Source organism: Kryptolebias marmoratus, linkage group LG4 (assembly GCF_001649575.2).
Source record: "Kryptolebias marmoratus isolate JLee-2015 linkage group LG4, ASM164957v2, whole genome shotgun sequence".
In the NCBI taxonomy this organism is placed as follows: domain Eukaryota; kingdom Metazoa; phylum Chordata; class Actinopteri; order Cyprinodontiformes; family Rivulidae; genus Kryptolebias; species Kryptolebias marmoratus.
The window spans coordinates 3,425,908-3,446,600 of record NC_051433.1 but is presented as its reverse complement, the minus strand read 5'-3'; the positions used below and the strand labels follow the sequence as shown (position 1 = coordinate 3,446,600).

The 20,693-nt window shown below is 40.5% G+C and overlaps 2 protein-coding genes across 2 annotated transcripts; one reads left to right on the top strand and one right to left on the bottom strand.

Annotated features, from left to right (window-relative positions):
• Nucleotides 1–152: 152 nt before the first annotated feature.
• Nucleotides 153–13,890, bottom strand: cand2 (cullin-associated and neddylation-dissociated 2 (putative)). The gene is made up of 24 exons (XM_017431515.3): nt 13,694–13,890; nt 12,466–12,609; nt 12,221–12,375; nt 11,091–11,214; nt 10,776–10,833; nt 10,503–10,701; nt 9,809–9,914; nt 8,912–9,054; nt 8,397–8,710; nt 7,946–8,087; nt 7,638–7,756; nt 6,830–6,985; nt 6,449–6,670; nt 6,159–6,365; nt 5,261–5,448; nt 3,559–3,724; nt 3,265–3,405; nt 3,048–3,187; nt 2,155–2,330; nt 1,808–1,903; nt 1,288–1,457; nt 1,050–1,214; nt 822–929; nt 153–623 (listed from the first exon to the last, which is right to left on the bottom strand). Exons 1-24 carry the CDS (start codon nt 13,759–13,761, stop codon nt 393–395), a joined length of 3,738 nt encoding a protein of 1,245 aa, XP_017287004.1. The 5' UTR covers nt 13,762–13,890; the 3' UTR covers nt 153–392.
• A 1,286-nt stretch (nt 13,891–15,176) lies between these two features.
• On the top strand, nt 15,177–19,882 carry sec13 (SEC13 homolog, nuclear pore and COPII coat complex component). The gene is made up of 9 exons (XM_017431438.2): nt 15,177–15,304; nt 15,496–15,540; nt 16,283–16,398; nt 16,761–16,912; nt 17,211–17,344; nt 17,843–17,976; nt 18,077–18,197; nt 18,603–18,749; nt 18,965–19,882. Exons 1-9 carry the CDS (start codon nt 15,302–15,304, stop codon nt 19,073–19,075), a joined length of 963 nt encoding a protein of 320 aa, XP_017286927.1. The 5' UTR covers nt 15,177–15,301; the 3' UTR covers nt 19,076–19,882.
• The last annotated feature ends 811 nt before the right edge of the window (nt 19,883–20,693 follow it).

Below are 20,693 nucleotides of genomic sequence, written 5' to 3'. Positions count from 1 at the left end.
GTGGTGATTTCAAACACATTTTCTTCCTGAATAAATGAGCACAACTTCACCACAACTATGAGGTGAGGTTGTGCACTTCTTGTTTCTGGAAATTAGGTTTTTGCAAACCTGATGGAAGAGCTTGACAAACAAATTAATCAGTCTGAAGAGTCCACAGTGTTGCTTCCTCTTTATTTCGTGTGAAATAAATTTCCTGCTGTAAAGAGTACAAAATCAGGATAAATAAGCTTAAAGTCCACTCAGTCATTTTCACCTGAGTAAAATAAAATCTATTGTGTCAGAGAGGAAGATATCACACCAGACTAATATTTTGTAACAAACCTAACCAAAAACACAGAACTTCTTTATCTGTAGTACTTAAACACATTGATAAAAACATAATCAGCCAGTGTCTAGCTCATATCCATGCTCTCTGTGGGTCCTAAACCCCCTCCGTCCCCTCCCTGCACACTCTGGAAGATGGACGCCATGTCAGCGTTGGATCGGATCTGGTTGGCGAACTCGGCCATACTGGGGCTCCTCTCCACCTCCGGCACCGCCAGCAGGGCGGCGACAGCGCGCATGGCAGAGCGCCGCAGCTCGTCCTGCTTCTCAAACTCCTGCTTCACAGAGCCGGCCTTCACCTGCAGGGGGGGGTGGAGGTGACGGAGATGAGGTTTTAGTCCACTGGGAACAGTCATAAAGTGTACATGTTTACTTTTTTGATTAGCAGGTTGTCCAGTTTCTTTCTAACATTTAAGACAAATTAATCAATCCACAATTTTTTTTCTTTATATTAAATCTTAATTTACTAATTGGGGGATGTGTGTGTGTTTTAATACTTTGGTGGTGCAGGTAGCTTTAAGAGGCTCCACCAGTCTGTCCAGTCGTTGCAGAACAGCAGCAGGACATAAAGAGACCAGTCTGGCCAACATCAAGAAGGTCAGCATCTACAGGACAGAAACACAACCGTGAGACAAAAAAAGGTCAAAAAAGACTCTTGTTGCAGATCTGTACAGTCAAAGAACCGGCTCGTGGGATGTTTATTTCTCGACATGTTTTCTGCTCACCCTGATGTCGTAGTGGTCTTTCAGTCCCTCCTCTACGTGATCCAGAAACTGCAGGACATCCATCCCCTCCAGGCAGCTGTCCAGCAGTGTGTACATACACTCAAACGCAGCTTTACGCACATCCAAACCGTCGTCCACAGTGTGTTTGAACGGCCCCATCTCCACCTGTGGAGCACATATAAAATATTAAACCAGCCCAGATCATTCATATCTGCAGCTTCTCTGTCAGCCAACGCACTTCTCTGATAAGATCCTTCCTGATCTGAGTCTCCTTGTAAAGGTGAGGTAAGACTTTTCCCAAAAGTCCTCGGATCAGAGACGGTTTATTATGGGCTGCAGAGTTAAACATCACCAAGGCGACACGGCGCACATTGATGTCCCCATCCTGCAGGGTCTTCAGGAAGTCACCTTACACACAGAGAAACGCAGGACGTTGTTGTGTGTGCTCGTGTAACTTTGACTCAAGAAAAGATAAACTGATTCTGTCTTTAAGAAGAACAGAATCAAGATAACGTTAAAAAAATCTGGAGTTAAGGCTCCAGATAGTTGGTCAGATTCAGCAAGAAAGATTAATCCAAAGAACAGTTTTCCTTTCAGTCTTCTTCATGCCTTTCAGTTATTATTTGTGTTCAAATCGGTATTTCTAAATCAGAAACCTCAAAGTAAGATTTCTAACAAATGCAAAATTACGGGTTCAATTTAGAAATCCTGCGAGACTCGTTCTCATAACTAAAGCCAGCTGTGATTGTGTGTTTTACCCATGCAGTCTTTCAGCAGTGAATCTATGGGAGCTGGATGGTCAACAATAGTGAACTTTATGGCTGTCACCACTGTGCTGCGAGCCAGAGGAGAACCTGCAGGACAACAGGTGGAGAGCTGGGTTAAAACATTACAAAGGTGGGTTTTCAGCTGATGAGAAACAACAAAAAAAGCTGTCTTGCAGATTACTCTCAGGCTGAGCTGAGTTCTGAGTTCTACAACACAAAGACATCTGAAACACTGAGTAAAAAAAATCTAGAGCAAAATCCCATTTAACTCTTACAACTTCACTGCACGATATGAGATGCTGAACTCAAAATCAAAGTACTCTCCATCTGCGTCATACCAGTTTTAAGTTGTTGTCTTAGTCTGGGCAGAAGTTGAGCCGGGTTGACTAAAGTCAGCTTTCCCAAACATTCGGCCCCCAGATTCCTGGTTCCCTCCTCCGGACACTCACAGAGCTGAAACAGCAAAGCCCAGATGGACTCCACGTGAGGGGAGAGACTAGAGGCTGGACAGGCGCTGAGGAGAGAGACGGACCCAGCTTCAATTATAACGTGACGCCAGATTATCACATCTTCAAAAGTTTTCATTTAGAAACCAGAGAATTTGTGGTTTTTTTTCAGAAAATGCAGTGTGAACGCTAAGAGCAGAATGACTGCTGGAATTTCCTGAAGCAGCTGAAACAGAGCTGTTAAAGCTAACAGAAAACTAGATAAACAAACAAAACACCAGCTAAAAAAAAGTTAAATACTAGCTACAAGCTAAAAGAAGCAAAGGGCTACCTAAAAACAAGAAAAGCTGGCTAAAAGCTAAAACTGGCAGAATGGTAACTAAAACCTACAATTAGCAAAAACAGCTTAAAGAAGCACAGGAAGACAAATATAAGGCAAGTATAATGAAGCAAGTTTCAAAGAGAACAATGCTTTTGAAGGAGTTGAAGAAATCTCAATGTATTTCTATGGAGAAAACATTTGTAAACAAAGTTAAATATTTTGAAGAGTATAAAAGTTACAAAAAACATCACATTCATCTCCCAAATAAGCTACATGTTTTGATGTTTAAATAGCTGAAATATCTAAAAGAATTCAGGAGTAGATCGATGGCATTGCATATGAAGTATAAAGTTGGTTTGTAAAAATTATTTAAAATGGTTCCGAATGATTTCAGAGATAACTTGGAGAAAATACAAAGATAAGAAGAAGATGCTGTACGTGATATAAACCAGTGAAGACACACCTGATGACTTCTTTGAGGGAGTGCAGGAGCAGGTATTGTCTTCGAGGCTGAGCTGAAATCTCTTTCAGGATGAAGGGCAGGAATTCGTTCAGACTACCGACTGCCATGCCGCCTAACGCACAAGAGGCTGCTGTCTTTATCTGGAAACCAAACACAACGCTGTCATCTACAGTCAGGTAAGGTTGGTTTTACAGCTAATATCTATTCAGTGTTTTACCTCCTCGCTGGTGGAGGAAAAGGCCTCCAGGATGACTCCCTGCACCTCCTTACTCCCTCCCAGACTGCCGCTTCTCCCCACCTCCCCCAGACACAACAGAGCCAGGACTCGGGCCGACTCTGGAGAGCCAGGGTTTTTAACCTGAGGCAGTTAGGAGAGGTTGAACGACACAAACACAAGTTGTTTTAACATCAGTGACGCCACCAGAAACAGAGAAAATAGCCGCTGCTGATAACAGGGACTGGGTTCGCTCTCAGCTAAAATCAAAACTATAAGAAAGACAGTGTCCCAGACCTGCTGCATGAGTCCAGTGACGGTGCCCGGAGAGTCTTTGGGCGAAGCTGAGGACAGAGCGGCCACACAGCGAGCGACAGAGTGGTAGGACTGTCTGTGCAGGACAGTGCTGTCTGCAGAGGACTTGGAGCTTTGAAACGGCTCCATGAGAGACTTCAGCAACTGACTGGAGGAAAGAAAACTATACTACTAAGACAGAAATCACATTTTCTTTGAGGAAATATTCAAACAGAACAATTTACTCTGACAACAATGGACTTTCTGGTTCATGAGATATTTTGCTAACACTACAGATGCAAAACATTATTGCCTTTCCCCTCTTGCAGCATGACGGGATTATTTCACTTCGATGGAATGAACTCTGCATTGTTGTGCTTCATAAACAGAAACCGTTGCTGTCCTGTCATAACAGAACCGCAGGTTAATGTATATTCTACAGACGTCTGAGGAGCCTGATCTCATCTGACGTATCGTCCTTATGTCACTGAAAATGTCCAACAAAAACCACCCGAACCTCTGGAGAAGCGGATCAGCTTTCCTGCCATCACACGAGGCCAAGAACCTGAGGTTAGTCCGAACATGAGATATCATCTGCTCGTGTCATACACCAGCTCGAAGCGAATTATTCCTTGACTGAAGTCCTGCAGAGCCACAGAAGACATTACAACACTTTCAGCAGACCGAGTATTACTGCCTGTGATTAGTGGACTGATTTTTATCCACTGGAATTTGTGGAGTTCCCCTTAAAACTGTAATCACGTCATTACTGATTTCTTAAAATAACACAGCGGAGCTGACTCAGATGTGACTCAGAGTGACTCGGAGTGACGTCCACACACCGGAGACGTGATTTAATCTGTTCTGGTGACGCCAGGGGAGCTCTGATCGGGTTTCACTCTGCTGTTTTTATATTTTGGGAGATAATATAATAGCATTTAATCACCTAAAGAGACTTCAGCGTTGTGAGTTTTGGAAGGTTTTCACGTCTCCTGATGAAACAGCTGTTTACGAGCCTGAGGGAAACACCGTATTTTTACATGATTGTATTTCTAAACTGCTGGTTATTATTTGCAACGTCAGCTCTAAAACGACCTGATTATTATCAGCAATTATAAACCCTTGTGGGTCAACAAAAACATTATCGGTTATCAGCCCTGAACTGCTTTCCCACCAGATATTCGTTGACCCGACTACAGCACTTGTCCTTGTTATCACAGAAGGCGAAGGAGGAGTGACAATGTTTTTGTCTATGTGCGTTTGTTTGTCTGTACTGTTAGCAAAATTTCTCAAGAATCACTGAACAGATTTTAATGAAACTTTCAGGAAATGATCATTGGATGTGCGTCTACATCTGAAGTCAATGCAATTCAAGATGGTCGCCACAGCCAGCTTACCTTAGAAAACACAAAAATGGCTATAACTCAGTAAATTTTACAGATATAAAGCAAAGATTTATTGTGATTGTCGCTGAGAGATATTCACAACACATACTCCAAGTGCTACGCAAAATTTACAAATAACCATCTTTACACTTCTTTTAAAAAAGGAAACTTTTAATATAAAAGCTGGCCCATTTTGTTATTTTTGAGGTTCCACCAAAACATTTCTCAGCATAAGATGATCTCAGTCTAACACTCTCCTTCAAAGAGTGCCAGGCCTTTACGGTTTTAAACGTTGTGCTCACCATCTCCCTCCGCCTCACCTGTAGCCCAGGTTACTGGCTTTGGACAGAACCAGGGCCTGAAGGAAGTCCAGAATGGCTCCCAGAGCACCGCCCTGCAGCAGAGGGGAGTGGATGAGTCTGAAGACTCCTGGCAGCACAGATGAGCTGATCTTTGCCAGAGAAGAGGAGAAGGCTTTGGCCATGACCGTCAGCAGGGTTATGGACACCTGAACAGAAACATACTTACGGTAAAATGTGGAGTTTCTCACAGGAAGCTTATTTTATCGCTTTAGTCAAGAATTATTTTTGTTTTATCTGGGTTTAAAGACACTTTTTTGGCTTAAAAAAGTTACAGTAAGTATTTACAACAGAGTTACTGTGTGAAAAGCACAGACACAGTGGGTTTCCATCATTATTACACCAAATTGCAGCAGGTAGAGTCATGATTTAAATCCTATGTGATTCAGTGCTGACATTGGGATGTCCCAAGAGCAGCAGGAGAGCCTGATAAAACAGACAAAGTAACATTGATACTAACATAAATCCAGTCTTAATTAAATGTCTTAGATTAGGAACATGTTATGATGAGAAATTACAGAGTTACAGACGTTTTAGTCAATGCTTGAAAACAACATGGAGCACAATATTGCGATATTTTGCATGATCCGTTAGCACTTAGAGTATGTGTTGTGAATGACTCTCAGCTTCTTTGAAACCAAATTTTAGCTCAATATCTGTAAAACTGACTGAGTTATAGCCATTTTTGTGTAGGCTAAGGTTGATTAGCTGTGGTGGCCATCCTGGATTGGGTTGAGAGCCCACCCCTACATTAGTATTGTCTCCTAAAAAACTGAAATCACTCCGACTGTAGGTGAGATACTGCCTGTTTATATGTACTCCGCACAATAACAGCTAACCCCCCCCTTTAAGGAAGTACCTGTGATACGTGAATGTCACTCTCATCCACCAGAGGGGGGATCTCGTTCAGCACCGGCTCAAGAGCTGCGGGTTTGATTCTAGCAGCGTGATGAGTGACCAGAGCTGTGACACACGCCAACGTGCCGAGCTTCAGAGCTCGCTGGTTCTTCCTCAAGAAAGACCCCAAAACGGACAGAGCCTCCAGGAGGACGGCTGACAGGTCAATCTGAAGGGGGACGGAAGTTATTTTTATGTTTTAATTAAAAACAGTCAAATAAGAGAGGAAAAAAAAACAATGTCTTATAGAACCTTTAACGGGGAAGCAGAAATCAGAGTGATGGTTCTAACTGCTGTCAGTCTGGTTATCTCGTTTTTTAATCTCTCCAAAAAGATCATCAAGACTCCCTGAAGCTCCGCCCCCAGGTGGTCGCCAAGATGACACACCATGTGGCCCATACAGGAAATGGCTCTCTCCTTCACTTCCTGGTCGATGTCTGTTGCTTTGAGCCTCTTCATTGTGACTGAAAACACCTGGAAAAATAAAAACAAAACTTTATGGAGAACAGGAGAGGGAGTAAAACACATAACACCAACAGCTGAACCACTACAAACAAAGTGTACCAGGAACATGTAGAGGAGAATTAAATGAAATCCTCACAGATCAGAGAAAACAGGCCTGAGCTCCAGTACCTCTCTGACGAACGGTTTTGGGTCAAACCCTCCGGATGTGTCCGCCTGTCCCTGCGGTCTCATGACTTTGATGAGCTGCTGAGTGACCAGCAGAGCCTCCGAGGTGATCTTATAGAAAGTGTCCTCAACACACGACAAGACTGCAGGCAGCAGAACCTGCAGGAACCACAACACAGACATGGTTCCTCCACAGCCAGAACCAGATGATTCGTTCCTCTGCTGTTTGCTCAGAAGTACAGAGATCTGAGGTTTTACTTGGAACGTTTAAAAGATCACATGAAAAATTATAACAGCAAAATAACAAAATCTGCACTATTTTTTCCAAGGGGTTTTTGGTAGATTCAAAGTGGATTCAGTGTTTTGTTTACATTGAGTGCATACCCGCATTTCAGATTTACATATCAGTATATATATCTGGAAATCTACTAGAGTAAACTCTACCAAACTGCACCTTTTGATATAATTCAGGATAACCTTTTTATGATTGATTTCATAGTTTTATACACAAAAAGAGTAATTTAATGAAGTTCCTTATTATATCTAAAAAGCATTTACAGAACATACAGAAATACAGTATAAATTGTAGTTTGTTTGTTTATTTTTTTGGCATTAGATTTTAAATTTCCACATTTTATTCATATTTATGTGAATAATTCTTAATTATGTTTTGCAAATTTGCTGCACTTTTTCATTTCTTTTTCTTAAGAGGTGGAGCGGGGAACTCCACTTCATGATTTAAAAATTATTCCCTATTTTCAGATAGTTTTTTCCTTTTTTTAAACAAAACAGAGATGAAGGTTGGAAGAACCTGCATGTGTGTCTGAAAGGCCCGTGGAGGGTGGGAGAGGAGGAGGACGTTGACGAAGGAGAGAGCATCGATCCTCATGGTGGAGGAGGTGGATTTGTCTGTCAGGGAGAAGATGATGCCTGGAGGAAGGAGGGAGGGATGAAGAGGAAAAAAGTAGGAAGAAAAGCGTAACAACAGACAAGTGTGTGTACTTGTCTACTTTTGTGAGGACCGATTTGAACCGAAAACCAAAAGAGGGGGAACAAAAATGTAAATTAAGTGAAGATTTAGTCATATTTTAGTGTGTGTGTGTGTGTGTGTGTGTGTACCAGGTATGAGCGCAGGTATGTGCTCCTCCAGGGATCCAGGAACGGTGTGAGTCAGCTCTGTGAGAAGACAGAAGCATCCCTGTCGAGATTTAATGCTCTTCTCCTTCAGCTGCCTGTGGACAGCTTTAACGATCACTGGAACCTGAACACAGACATGGAGACACATGTTTACGCATTTATCTCTGAACTGAGGACAAAACTGGATATTAAAGATTTTCTTTTTAAATATATGAAGCACCTGTTGGAAGCAAACCTTAGTTTCTTTTTTGCCTCTAACAGACTCGTAGTATAACCAAATTTTTTAAAAATCAACTGGGAGAAAATCAATTTTATGCAAGTTTTAGTGAAAAACATCAACTAATTTTAACAAAACAATGATGATGGTTTAAATCACAACTGAAAACCTTCTTTTGCATTTAACACCCCAGTTATTAACCCCCAGAATCAGCACCTGTTTCTTCAGCAAAGCGACTGCTGGTTCCTCCTCCCAGCGGCTCACCCCCGGGTCTGAAGCAGCCGTGATGAGGCCGTGGTGACTCGAACCCACGCGGGTTTGCCTCAGCAGCGTTGAAAAAGCAGCAAACACATCAGCCCTCACGTTCTCCTCGCGCTCCTTGAATCGGGCCAGCAGAGCTGGGCAGACGGAGGTGTAGAAGGAGAGGAGGAGGTCCCTGCGGGTGCTGATCAGCGCCTCCAGACATTTGACTGCAGAGCGGCGGACCTTCCAGCTCATATCGTCGTCGTCGCTGTACTCGTCGTCTGATTCTGGAACGAGTCAGGACATCGGATTAAACAGCAATCTGTGCTGACGTTCAAGTCTTCAAGTTAAACAACAAAACAACAGCTGCAAGCAAAACTTTGAGGAATAAAATCTTGTGACAAGAACACTTTTTAGCTCTTTGTCAGGAATAGAACGAGTCACAGCCGATACACATACACACACACACACTGATGGGTCTCAGAAACCTTCATCAAGTCCGTCCTCTACGTCCATGCTGTCTTCTTCGTCCTCCTCGCTGTCATCGTAGTTGTAGTTAGGGTCAAAGGTCATGAACTTCAGACAGAGCTGAGTCACCGTGGCAACGTGAGGCGACATCTCCTTCGGACACCTGACCGACAGCGGACAGGACACGAGAGACAAACAGGAGCAGTTGTGTTTGGACAAAAAAAAAATTGGCAGCCAGGCCAAATTATTTTTAATTAACTGCAAAAAAGTCCTGAAACACCCGCTAAACAAAAACACTGCGGTTTCTGGTCTTGATTTTTTCCTGCTAACTTCTGACAGATATAGTGCCATCATTTTCATTTGGACCTCTTCTGTTTCTGAGGAGAAAAGACTGAGGAGGAAATCTGACTTCTACTGAGATCTGTTTACGGATCTCGCAGGCCTGGACAGCTCACTGCAGAGATAGATCACACATTAGTGCAAAATGTTTCCCGATTTCTGTAATCAGGCCACATGTTAGGCTTTAATAACTCTTCCTCACTGAGGAAGAGTCTGATTCTGAGACGCAAATAAGAAAACAAACATCTGAATGTAGGTAAACTGTGAAGGTTTCTCATCTGAATGTTAAAAGGGGAAAAATAGAGTCTGTTTTTGTTGTTTATAGTCTGCTTCTAAAAACAGGTTCTGTGTGTCGTCAGTAAATTATACGCTCCTGATTATCAGCAGATCTGACTCTGAGCTGATTTCTGCTGCTCATTATATTTCCCCTGATGGTTTACACACCGAGTTAATAGATGGAAAAGAAATGCGTGGAAGTCGTTATGTTTTCTGAAATGATTAAAGCAGTGTGTGTGTGTGTGTGTGTGTGTGTAGGTGTGTGTGTGTGTGTGTGTGTGTGTGTGTGTGTGTGTGTGTACCTTCGTATAAAAGCTTCAAAGGCCTGGAAACAATATTCCCTCAGCTCGTCGTCTTCCACGCTGGTGAACTTCACCACCAGAGGGATCAGTTTCTCTAAATGCTCCCCTGCAAAACACAAAATCCATTGAAGGAAGGAAACTCCAGCTTCAGTGAACTGATATCAGCATTTAAATCATAATAAAGCAAGTAAAATGTTTGAAATGAACATTTATTCTAACATTTCAGAGACTAGACTTTCATCAGGATGCATTATAAACAGGAAGCAGATGTCTTTTATACTTAATTACATCTTTTTTTATAATAAAATGGAGCATCCGGATCAGATATCTACTCTTTTTTTCATCCTGTATTGTTCAGATGTGACCAGCTCTCATCTACATTCACTTTCTATTTAAGAAAGGAAAAAGTGAAAACAATTTGCAGAAGTTTGTTCTGCAGCTTTTGATCCATTTATGTTCTTGAACATTTAGCGTTATGGTTCTGTATGTAAAGTCAGAGAATTACAAAAGCTCTGAGAACTCGTTTAAAATGAAAACATCAACAGGCCTCAATCAAAACTTGCAGTTCATGCTTAAATATCTGTTTATAGTCCTGTTTATTTTATTTAGGATGTATAAAATCATTAAATTAGGCATAAGTTAAGGTAGTTTTTTCCCGTTTGATGCTGGATGTTAATAAAGTGTCACGTCTCACCGACTCGATGGCCGCCCTGCCGACTGACAGTCGCCAAGCACTGGATGTACGTCCTCGTCACTGAGGTCGGCGGGTTCTTAGTCAGCTCTGTGATCAGGTGTTCAGTCAGCTGGGAGAAGAGGGTGGGGCTACAGCAGGGAACCAGGTGACCGAGGGCCAAGATGGAGCGCTTCCTGACCGCCATTCTGGAGCTGGTTAGCTGAGGGATAAAACAAATGGAGGTGCATGTCGGTAAAAGCAGCAGCGCTGTGGAGAAGCACGTCTGTTCGTTACCTGAGGCAGCAGACTAGAGAGGAGGGAGCCGTGAAAACTGACCAGAGCGCCGCTCAACCTTCAGGAAAATCAAAATCTACAATTACTGATTAAAACAGCTTCGGTTTTCTGCCTTGTTAAACAGGTTTTGTTAACAAAATAGCATCAGTTGTGTAGCTGTGAAGCTTTAACTACTCTGTTCCCATAACTGGGTGCCAAAAATGTAGAAGCCCTAATAACCCCCCAGCAGAATGACCCTGTCCATCCTTCCATCTGGTTCCACCCCTCATTCCTGTCTTTGAGACCTCACCTTCATAAGAACGGACTCATATTTACCTTCCTAACATGTCCGACAGGATGTCCAGGGCCTCTAACTGGACAGACACATCTTCTTGTTTCCCCAAAGCTCCAATCAGCTGGGAGGTGATCTTCCTGCAGACACCGACTGTCAGACTCAAACCTGTGGACCCATGGAAATATAAAAGAGTTAGATTAGAAAGGAAGCATCCATCTTAAACCAAACATCAGGACTGGTATGGACCTACAGTATACAACAGAAACTGTACACATAGCTGTTTATAAATGAGCGGTTTCAGGACCAGTGACCTGAACTACGAAGCAGGATTAGTGTCTTATTGAGGTAACTACTTCAGGTTTAGTGTCGGGAAGCTGGTTTACTTTCTACCTGGGTCTGTTACTGCGGCAACAGAAACCCAACCTGCTTCGGAGCGGGCTGGGTTTCTGGATTAGAGCTCGCTCATGCCAACGCGCCGCGTCCTCAGCCAACAAAAACTGCAAAATAAAAATGCCACCGGTGCATAATGGCAGGGGGAGGGGACGTGTCCACTGTTGCTTTTGACTTTGAGCAACGTCCTGATGAGAGAGACCTCAGCAGAACCGAATACTTATGTTGCATAAAACAGAAGAAGACTCTGAAGCTCGTTTTAATAACTGTTTTTGGATCAGGAACTTTTTAAAATAAATATCTCTAAACTATAAACAATTCCTGCTGTTTCACCTTCGTCAAGTCGTCTTATGTTTGCATCTGCTTCTGCTTTAATGACGTGGCAGCACTATGAGTAAGATCAATAATTTGAGTGTTTTTGGCTTTTCTTCCATCTTCATTCTTCACAGATCCAGAGTCAGAAAATCTGGGTTAAGTTAACAGCTGATAACCAGCTTCACAGTACGACCACTGAACTTGCTTCGTAGAACAGGACCCTGCTCCATCTTCTCTTTGTTTGGGAGAATTTTAATGTCTTCAAATACAGAAATAACTGTTCTCATTTCAGTGCACCTAATATTTAATTATAACAAGTGTAATAACACAAATGCAGTAAAACTTTTTCATGTCAAAACCTACTGGAGCATTATTTAACGTTTTGAACCTCCGTAACGTCAGACTGATGTTTGATTATTTTGTCTCCAACACAAAAAGACAGCTGAGATAAAAACCCGTCTCTCACCTGAGGAAGACAGCGGCAGCTCGGCAATCACAGCCTTCAGTCCCATGCTGGAAATGTCCCTCAGCTGCTCCTTATCTGACGTCATGTTCACACACAGGATGTCCACCATCGCCTCCACCTGAGGCTCCTTCACCTTACCCACCAGAGGGGCCAGGCTGAAAACATCAAACACTTCAGTCCATTTGATTTGATTATCCAGGTTTCTGTTTCCAGACTCAAAAAGGTGACTAAAAGTGTTTTTTTACCATTTTACAGCCAGGTTCTGCACTTCTCCGTTCTTGTCCTCCAGCAGTCTGAGCAGCATGTCCACCACTTTCCTCTCGCTGTCCTCGTCCAGTTTAATGCTGTCCTTCTGCAGCTCCAGCATCAGGTCGTTCGTGGCCATGAATCTGGACACACGCACGAAATCTGTATGAAAACCTCCATGATGTTTTATGGTGTATTTTAGTGGAAATACAAAAGACTCTGGTATAATACAAGTGTTCGTGTGTCCCTCTGTGTGATAATAAAATAAACATAAAAGATTTAAACTGTTTGTCAAATCTAAGAGATTAATAGAAGAGATTAATCTTTGAAATGTGATTTCTTATTAAAGGCCTAGCATTCTTTTAAGGAATGCATGTCGCCCTCCGCCTTTCACGCCAAAGATCATCTTGTGTTGAGAAGTACCAGAGTTGTAGACATTTTGGTCAAACCTTAAAAATAATGTTGTTACGCAAGATATTCTGCTCAGAGTATGTGTTGTTGATGACTCTCAGCTACCACCACACCAAATTTTAGCTTAATATCTTCAAAACTGGCTGAGTCATAGCCATTTTTGTGCTTGCCAATGTCAGTTGGCTGTGGTGGCAATCTTGAATTGGGTTGGCTTCAAATGTTGATTAGTTGTAGATGTGTGTCCAGAGATTATTTCCTGAAAACTTTGTTAAAATTCATCCAGTGGTTCAAGATATATTTTGCTAACAGACAGACAGAGTTGACCTTAATAGTTTATGGTAAAGTTTTAAAAACAGATTTAGTGCGATCAGTTAATGCTCAGAGTATGTGTTGGGGATAACTCTCAGGTACTACCACAGCAAATTTTAGCTCAATATGTGTAAAATTCATTAAGTTATAGACATTTTTGTGATTTATAAGGTTAGTTGGCTGTGGCGGCCATCTTGAATCGTGTTGACTTCCAAAGTTAAAGGGTTATAGATGTGCATCTAATGATTACCTCCTGTGTGTTTCATGAAAATTCGTCCAGTAGATCAAGAGATATTTTAAAAACAGACACACACAGAGTTGCCCGCCTTTCCCCTTTCTAATGCGGGCGATAACAAATCAAACTCCTAAAAACTTAATGAAGATTTGATTTTCAGAGAGGTGACACGGCTCACAGGGTAATAAAATGGCACTTACATGATGACATCAGGCTAAAAAAAAGTGTCAACTCACATCCAGAGCTGCTCCCAAACTTTTTTCTTACTGTACCTGAAGTCTTTGTCAGTTGATGTCATTTTCTCCAACAGGTTGGAGATGTGGTAGGACACGTTCGACATGGTGGGACTTCAACAGATGATAGCCTAGCCAAAACAAAGAAACATTTATTTAAAAAACTGAGGCAACAGATTTACCCCAACAACATGGCGAGGCTGGCGGGCAGAAAGGAGACCCAACGGCCGGTGGAATCTGACACTGTGGTCGTTCGGATAAAAATAGATATAATCTAAAAGCGTTTTTAGGTTTATGGCTCCCTCGTGTGGACATATGTGGTATTTCAGATGAGGTTCGGATTAAAAATAAATGTCAACTCAAAGCGTTTTGGGGTTACGGTGCCCTCGTGTGGACATATGGGGTATCGCAGCTGAGGTTCGGATTTAAAATAATTGTCAGGTTCGGGAGGAATATTCAAAATATTTTATCAGTAAAGAATGTGAAATGGTCGTTGTTATTATTTTTGTACTTTCTATAAGTTCTGTATTGTTCTATTGTATTGATAATAAAATAAATAAATGTCAGCTCAAAGCGTTTGGGGGTTACGGTGCCCTCGTGTGGACATATGAGGTATCGCAGCTGAGGTTCGGATTAAAAATAATTGTCAAGTTCTGGAGGAATATTCAAAATATTTTATCAGTAAAGAATGTGAAATGGTCGTTGTTATTATTTTTGTATATTCTGTAAGTTCTGTATTGTTCTATTGTTATTAATAATAAATTAAATAAATAAATGTTTTGAGGTTATAGCGTCCTCGTGTGGAGATATGTGGTATTGCGGCTGAGTCGTCATATAAAAGCAATAATTAAAAAAAACAATTTATACTTTATTTAAACATCATTAGCAGAAACTGTTTCAGTGATTGTAAAAATTACCAGTCTTGTTGTTAATTAAAATATTTTAAACTTTAGGTAAAATGGGCAGATAGCATAAAAGGAAAAATGTAAAAGAAAAAAAGAGAGATGAAAAAGAAGCACATATAAATTATATTATTTTTTTTGTCATTTTATCTAACATAAAAAATCATAAAGTATACTATACTATATACTTATATACTATACTATACAATATTTGCTTAAAAAAATAAAAAATATTTACACCTCCGATGTTCTCTGACATTCTGACAAAATGTCGGAAAAGAGCAAGGGTTTCTTATCATTGTTATTAGTAGTAGTAGCAGTGGTAGTAGTAGTAGTAGTAGTAGTAGTAGTAGTAGTAGTAGTAGTAGTAGTAGTAGTAGTATTAAAATAAAACTAGTAAAATAAATTAAATATATATAGATATATATTATTTGTTTTGTCTCATCGTATGAGCCAAAGTTAGATCATTCACCTCCCTTTTGTTTAATAATATATGTGTTCTCATTGTGTTTTTGGTCATTTGGAAAATATTTGTAACTTTTAGAGAAAAATAAAGTTGTCCGACATTGGACGTTTCCGTATGTGGAATCATTATTGGGCATTTTCTGTTTCCTCCGGAAGGGAACGTGGTGGGACTCGGTGGAAGCGGCTTCTGTACTTGTTGCCACGTCGGAGTACTTTAGTGAACCTGGTTAATTCATTTCAAAAAGAACAGGGGAATTTTTTGGAGTGTTTCACCGAAGTCATGGTGAGTCTGGTGACTTTTTATTTTAGTTTCAGGTGAAGTTTTCTAATATTTACCGATAACTGTTAGCTGCCGACGAGTTTTAGTAGCAATCAAACCGTTAGCACTGAGGCTAATGACTGGGGGCCAATCTCAACAATTTATAGATATTTTCATTTTGTTGATTGTTGTGTGGTATTATTTGTCAATTACAGGTTTCCGTTATTAACACGGTGGACACCTCGCATGAGGATATGATCGTAAGTATTCCAGTTTATTTTATTTGCGTCAGTCTTAAAGCTAATGCTAGCAGCAGATAGGTTTACATTAAAGTGAATTGTTACACCAGTATTACAAATTCACATGTTTATGTACATTATGGCATTCGTTTTTATGTTGTTTTAGCGTTTTACATCGTCCTTTTGCGTGTTTGTCAGTGACTGTTGCATTTAAAAAATTATAAAAGATCAGTTCAATAGACAGCTGTCTTGTTTTCCTGTCTTCATCAATGTGAAGATTCATCATTTATATGTGCCCTTAACTGTAAAATTTATCGAGAAACTGAGTGTTAACCTTGGAAGTAGTGATTTATCCAGATTAGTTGATAATAATTACTCTGATATAAGTTATATAAATGTTTAAACTCAACATATACAAGGCTTACTCAGTGTTTTAAATTGGTATTTTGTAGTGTTTTGCACTAATGTATTGCCATTCTCTCTGTGAAAAAGACATCTCATCAGGTCTCAGACCTTGTTCTTTTAGGAAGGGAAGACTTATAAACACGCAGTAAAATAATATTATTTATGCCACATGTTGTTTGATAGTCAAAGATTTGGGAAACACAAGTAGACACCTGCATTTCATCGCCATCGAGTCTTTTTGTTGAACGTCACAGATTTATTCAGCCATTATGCTTTCATTTTTTTGGTCTTTTGCTGCTGTGAACACATGGGAATCATAAACAAACTTTCCTGATCTTGTCTCGTTTGTTTGTTTCAGCACGATGCCCAGATGGATTATTACGGGACTCGACTCGCCACCTGTTCCTCTGACCGCACCGTCAAGATCTTTGACGTCAGGAATGGAGGACAGATCCTAGTGGCAGACCTCAGAGGGTAAGAGACATAAACTCCACTGAAAAAAAATACAGTAAATGCATCAGGAGGCTAAAACTTAGATCAACTCTTGGTTACTCCTATGGATGCTAAAGCATCTAGCTTTACGTATTAGGGTTTTTATCTCCAGATTATTCTTTTTTATTTCTATTAATTGGAAAAATGTAAATTTAGTCTTAAGATCAAACACATTGTCATCCATCTGTAGCCATAAGTAGGACATTTGTTTCCTGGTTTACCTTTTTAACAGTTTACTTTGCCTGCAACATTAAATCAACATTTAAACTTCTGTAAAAGATTCAGTTATTGTCAGTTTTCTCATCCATAATATATATTTTTTTGCGTGTCTTTGTTCTTTTTAGCCACGAGGGCCCGGTCTGGCAGGTGGCGTGGGCTCACCCGATGTTCGGCAACATTCTGGCCTCCTGCTCCTACGATCGTAAAGTCATCGTCTGGAAGGAGGAGAACGGCGCCTGGGACAAGATGTATGAGTACACCGGACATGAGTCGTCAGGTCGGTAGTTCACCGGGATGAAGACGTGACTGTTCTGGTGATTTAAATGTCTCCACTCTTTATTCTTGTATAATAGCACTCTGAGACTGCAGACTCAGACTCCAGTATCTAACAGTCTGTTATGAAGCATAAAGCTCTGTCTGGTTTCTAACAGTTTTTAATTCTCTGTTCAGTTGTCTTTTCCTTTTCTTTAAAATTAGGTGTAAGGAAACGTATAAGTAAGGATTTTAATCTGATTTCTTTGACACCTCTGGAGAGGTCAGTCTTGTTCTTAACTTGTTTCTCTGTTTTTCTACAGTGAACTCGGTCTGCTGGGGTCCTTATGAGTTTGGTTTGATCCTGGCCTGCGGCAGCTCAGACGGGGCGATTTCCCTCCTCACGTTTACTGGAGATCAGCAGTGGGACGTCAAGAAGATCAGCAACGCGCACACTGTGAGCTGAACACGAAATACTTTATGTATCTCATCACCACCATCTCTTTATTTTTGTGTTGTTTCCTGTTTTTTTATTTTTCCAAACGTTTTTTGCAAACTATTTACTTCTGCATACTTTGTGCTATCTTAGCCGTTCGTGAATCAAAACCTTCAGCTCATTCAGAAGATGGGTGCTCTGACTTTTGTTTTTTGTAACTTAATTACAAATATTTTCCTCACAGAAATAAACTGAGATCCTTTCAGTCCTTTAAAACATTGTTCTCTTTGAAATCTGCTTCAGTATATTTGCTCTGTTTTTATGTCTTTACGCTACTCTCAGCTTCTTTTGGTTTTTAGCTAGTGATTTGCTCCTTTTAGCTTCTTTTTATTAGGTAATATTCTGCTTTTTTTATTTACCACTCAGCATTCATACTGCATTTTCACAGAAACTAAAATTTCTCTGGTCTAACGTCGTGTTTATTTTGAGGTGTAACAGCAAGCTGTATTTCTGCTGCAGATTGGCTGTAATGCAGTGAGTTGGGCTCCTGCTGTAGTTCCAGGCAGCCTGATTGATCAGCCGTCAGGGCAGAAACCAAACTACGTCAAACGCTTCGTCTCCGGAGGCTGCGACAACCTGGTCAAACTCTGGAAGTAAGTCTGCTGAGCAGCGTTTTAGTGGTTGTAATGAGGGGGTAAAGTCTTAACGTTAAGATCTCATTTTTATTTACATAAAAATAAATTCTTCCTGCAGAGAGGAAGACGGTCAGTGGAAGGAGGATCAGAAGCTGGAGGCGCACAGTGATTGGGTGAGAGACGTCGGTTGGGCTCCTTCCATCGGACTCCCCACCAGTACCATCGCCAGCTGCTCCCAGGTCAGCTTCAATAAGTTCAGAAAGATCATTTCTGTCATTTTAAAGGAAGACAAGACTTTATTCTAACGATCTGAAATGTTTATCCTAAATCACTTTTCGTTATCAGTTATTTTAAAACTAATTAAAATCATTTGTTTTTCTCTCTGTGTGTAATTACTTTTGTAACCACTAGGTGGCACACGTGACATTCTCAAGCATCTGTTCCAAAAGATAACAGCTAAAAATGGGTTTTGCAGCTTTTTATTTATGACCAGACTGATTTTAGTATCGATTCTTTATAATAAATAATGTAAAATTAGTTTTCAGTATCATCTAAAGCAGTGGTTCACAAACAAACTCACAAAATCTTAGTGGCGAAGGAATCATTTTAAAAATAAGATGATATACTCTCTGTGCCTCTTCCAGGATGGACGTGTGTTTATTTGGACATGTGACGACCCTGCAGGCAACACGTGGACGGCCAAACTGCTCCACAAGTTCAACGATGTGGTTTGGCACGTCAGCTGGTCCATCACTGGAAACATTCTGGCTGTTTCTGGCGGCGACAACAAGGTGTGGTATAAACTGTTAAACAGCTCCTCCAGTCTCCCTAATTTCATAACAAAATAAAGTTCAGTAAAACATTTTTCACTTTGTGTTTTACATGAGAGATGAAAAACAATTTGTTGTCTTTTTCATTAGATGCAAATATTTTAGTTTTCAAAGAAAATGCTTAATGTCTCCTTTTTGTTTTAATCTTTCAGTTTTATCTCTCGTGTTTGCTGTAGGTGACGCTGTGGAAGGAGTCGATGGACGGCCAGTGGGCGTGTATTAGTGATGTCAGCAAAGGCCAGGGCGCCGTCTCCACCATCACAGATACGCAGCAGAACGAGCAGTGACGAAACCCCGCGTTAAAGTCGACCCCCGACCCCAGCCTTAAAGATAACAACGATGCTGGACATTTGGACTGATGAGAAAATGTTGTCCAGAGTGACGGAGCTCAGTCTGTAAATCTGTCTGAGTGCTAGACGTCTGCCACATATTCCACTCTTTTTGTTTTTTATTCAGCATGAGAAAAAATCATTTTCAATTCAAATAATTTTTTTCTCCCATTTTGATGTTCAGAAATTCAAACTTTATTAATATAATTTTTAATGAAAAGGAACTCAATCTTCTCTGCTTTAGTTTTGTCCTGTTAAAAGCTTTCACTTCCTCATGAAAGCTGGTCCAAATTAAACTTTTTGAGCACCTGAGCGTCTGTTCTGTGGTTTTCCGCTCTGCGAACGTTCCACCTCCACCAGCGGAGAAAAAAAAAACACAATCAGTTTAGATGATCTCAGCATCTTTTTTAGCTGGTTTACCCAAAAAGTTATTTAAATCTAACAGAACAAATCCTTCAAATATCGTCTGATTTGTTTGTTTTTGGGTCGTTTTGACGCGTTTCCTTCAAACTTGGCGTCGCGCTTCATGTTTTCAGGGCAACATGAATCGAAGGAGAAAATACTTGACTGCCGGGTTTAAACTCAAAAAGTGACAAAATGATTTATTAGGGCTCACTTTTCAGCAGGTAAAATCAAAACTTATTAAACTTATAAAAATAACTGTGAGCAGTTTGGGAGTTTTATCTCTCAGGTGTAAAACCAGAAACCATGATTGTGCTTTTTTCACATTTGATGTAATTAAATAACTGTTAATGTTGAACGATATTCTGTGTCTTTGCAGTCATTATGTTTATTATTACCTCCACCAAGGAGGGTTATGTTTTTATCTGTCTTTGTCTGTTAGCAAGATTAAATAAATATTATTAATAATGAACAGATTTGGATTAAATTTTCAGGAAATATTGGAGTTGTCTCAAAACTACATTTCGATGGTGATTCGCACTCATTTTTACTGATGCTGAGGTTTGCGCTCTCAGAGTGTTTGTAGTTATTCATCTAATAATTATAAATTTTAAACATGTTTGAATAAATCATCTGTCCCTCTGTGTTCGCAGATATTTTCTGTCACAATCATTTCTTCTGACCGTCCTGAACGGAAGAGGGCGAAGGGCGAAAAATTCCCAGAATTCTGAAATATTTTCAGATTTCAGAAAACAATTGAGTACATTTTGATGGTGATCCAGATCATGAGCCAGAATTCTGAAAAATACTGGGGGGGGGGTTCTCAGAAGGTCAGATTTCTGACTTTAAACTGAATTCTAAGAAATAAAGGTCTGGGGGAAATTTTTGTGTGTGTGTGCCACCGTGATCTTAATCTGTAGTCCTGTTTTCTGATCTAATAATTAATTTGATCTTTTCTACCTTTTCTTACTTCAGGTGAATTCTTTGCCACGCTGCGGTTTTTATCTCTACAGATCTGTCGTACTCGCACGGAAAGATTCAGTGGGAGATGTAAACGGAGATTTGCTCCGCTGCTTTAATAATTTCTCACCTTTTTCGCTTTCAGATAGGAAGTGACTAATGGCCTTTTTCAACAATGGGGATGTGGTTAAAGATAGCATCTGTGTGTCTTCCA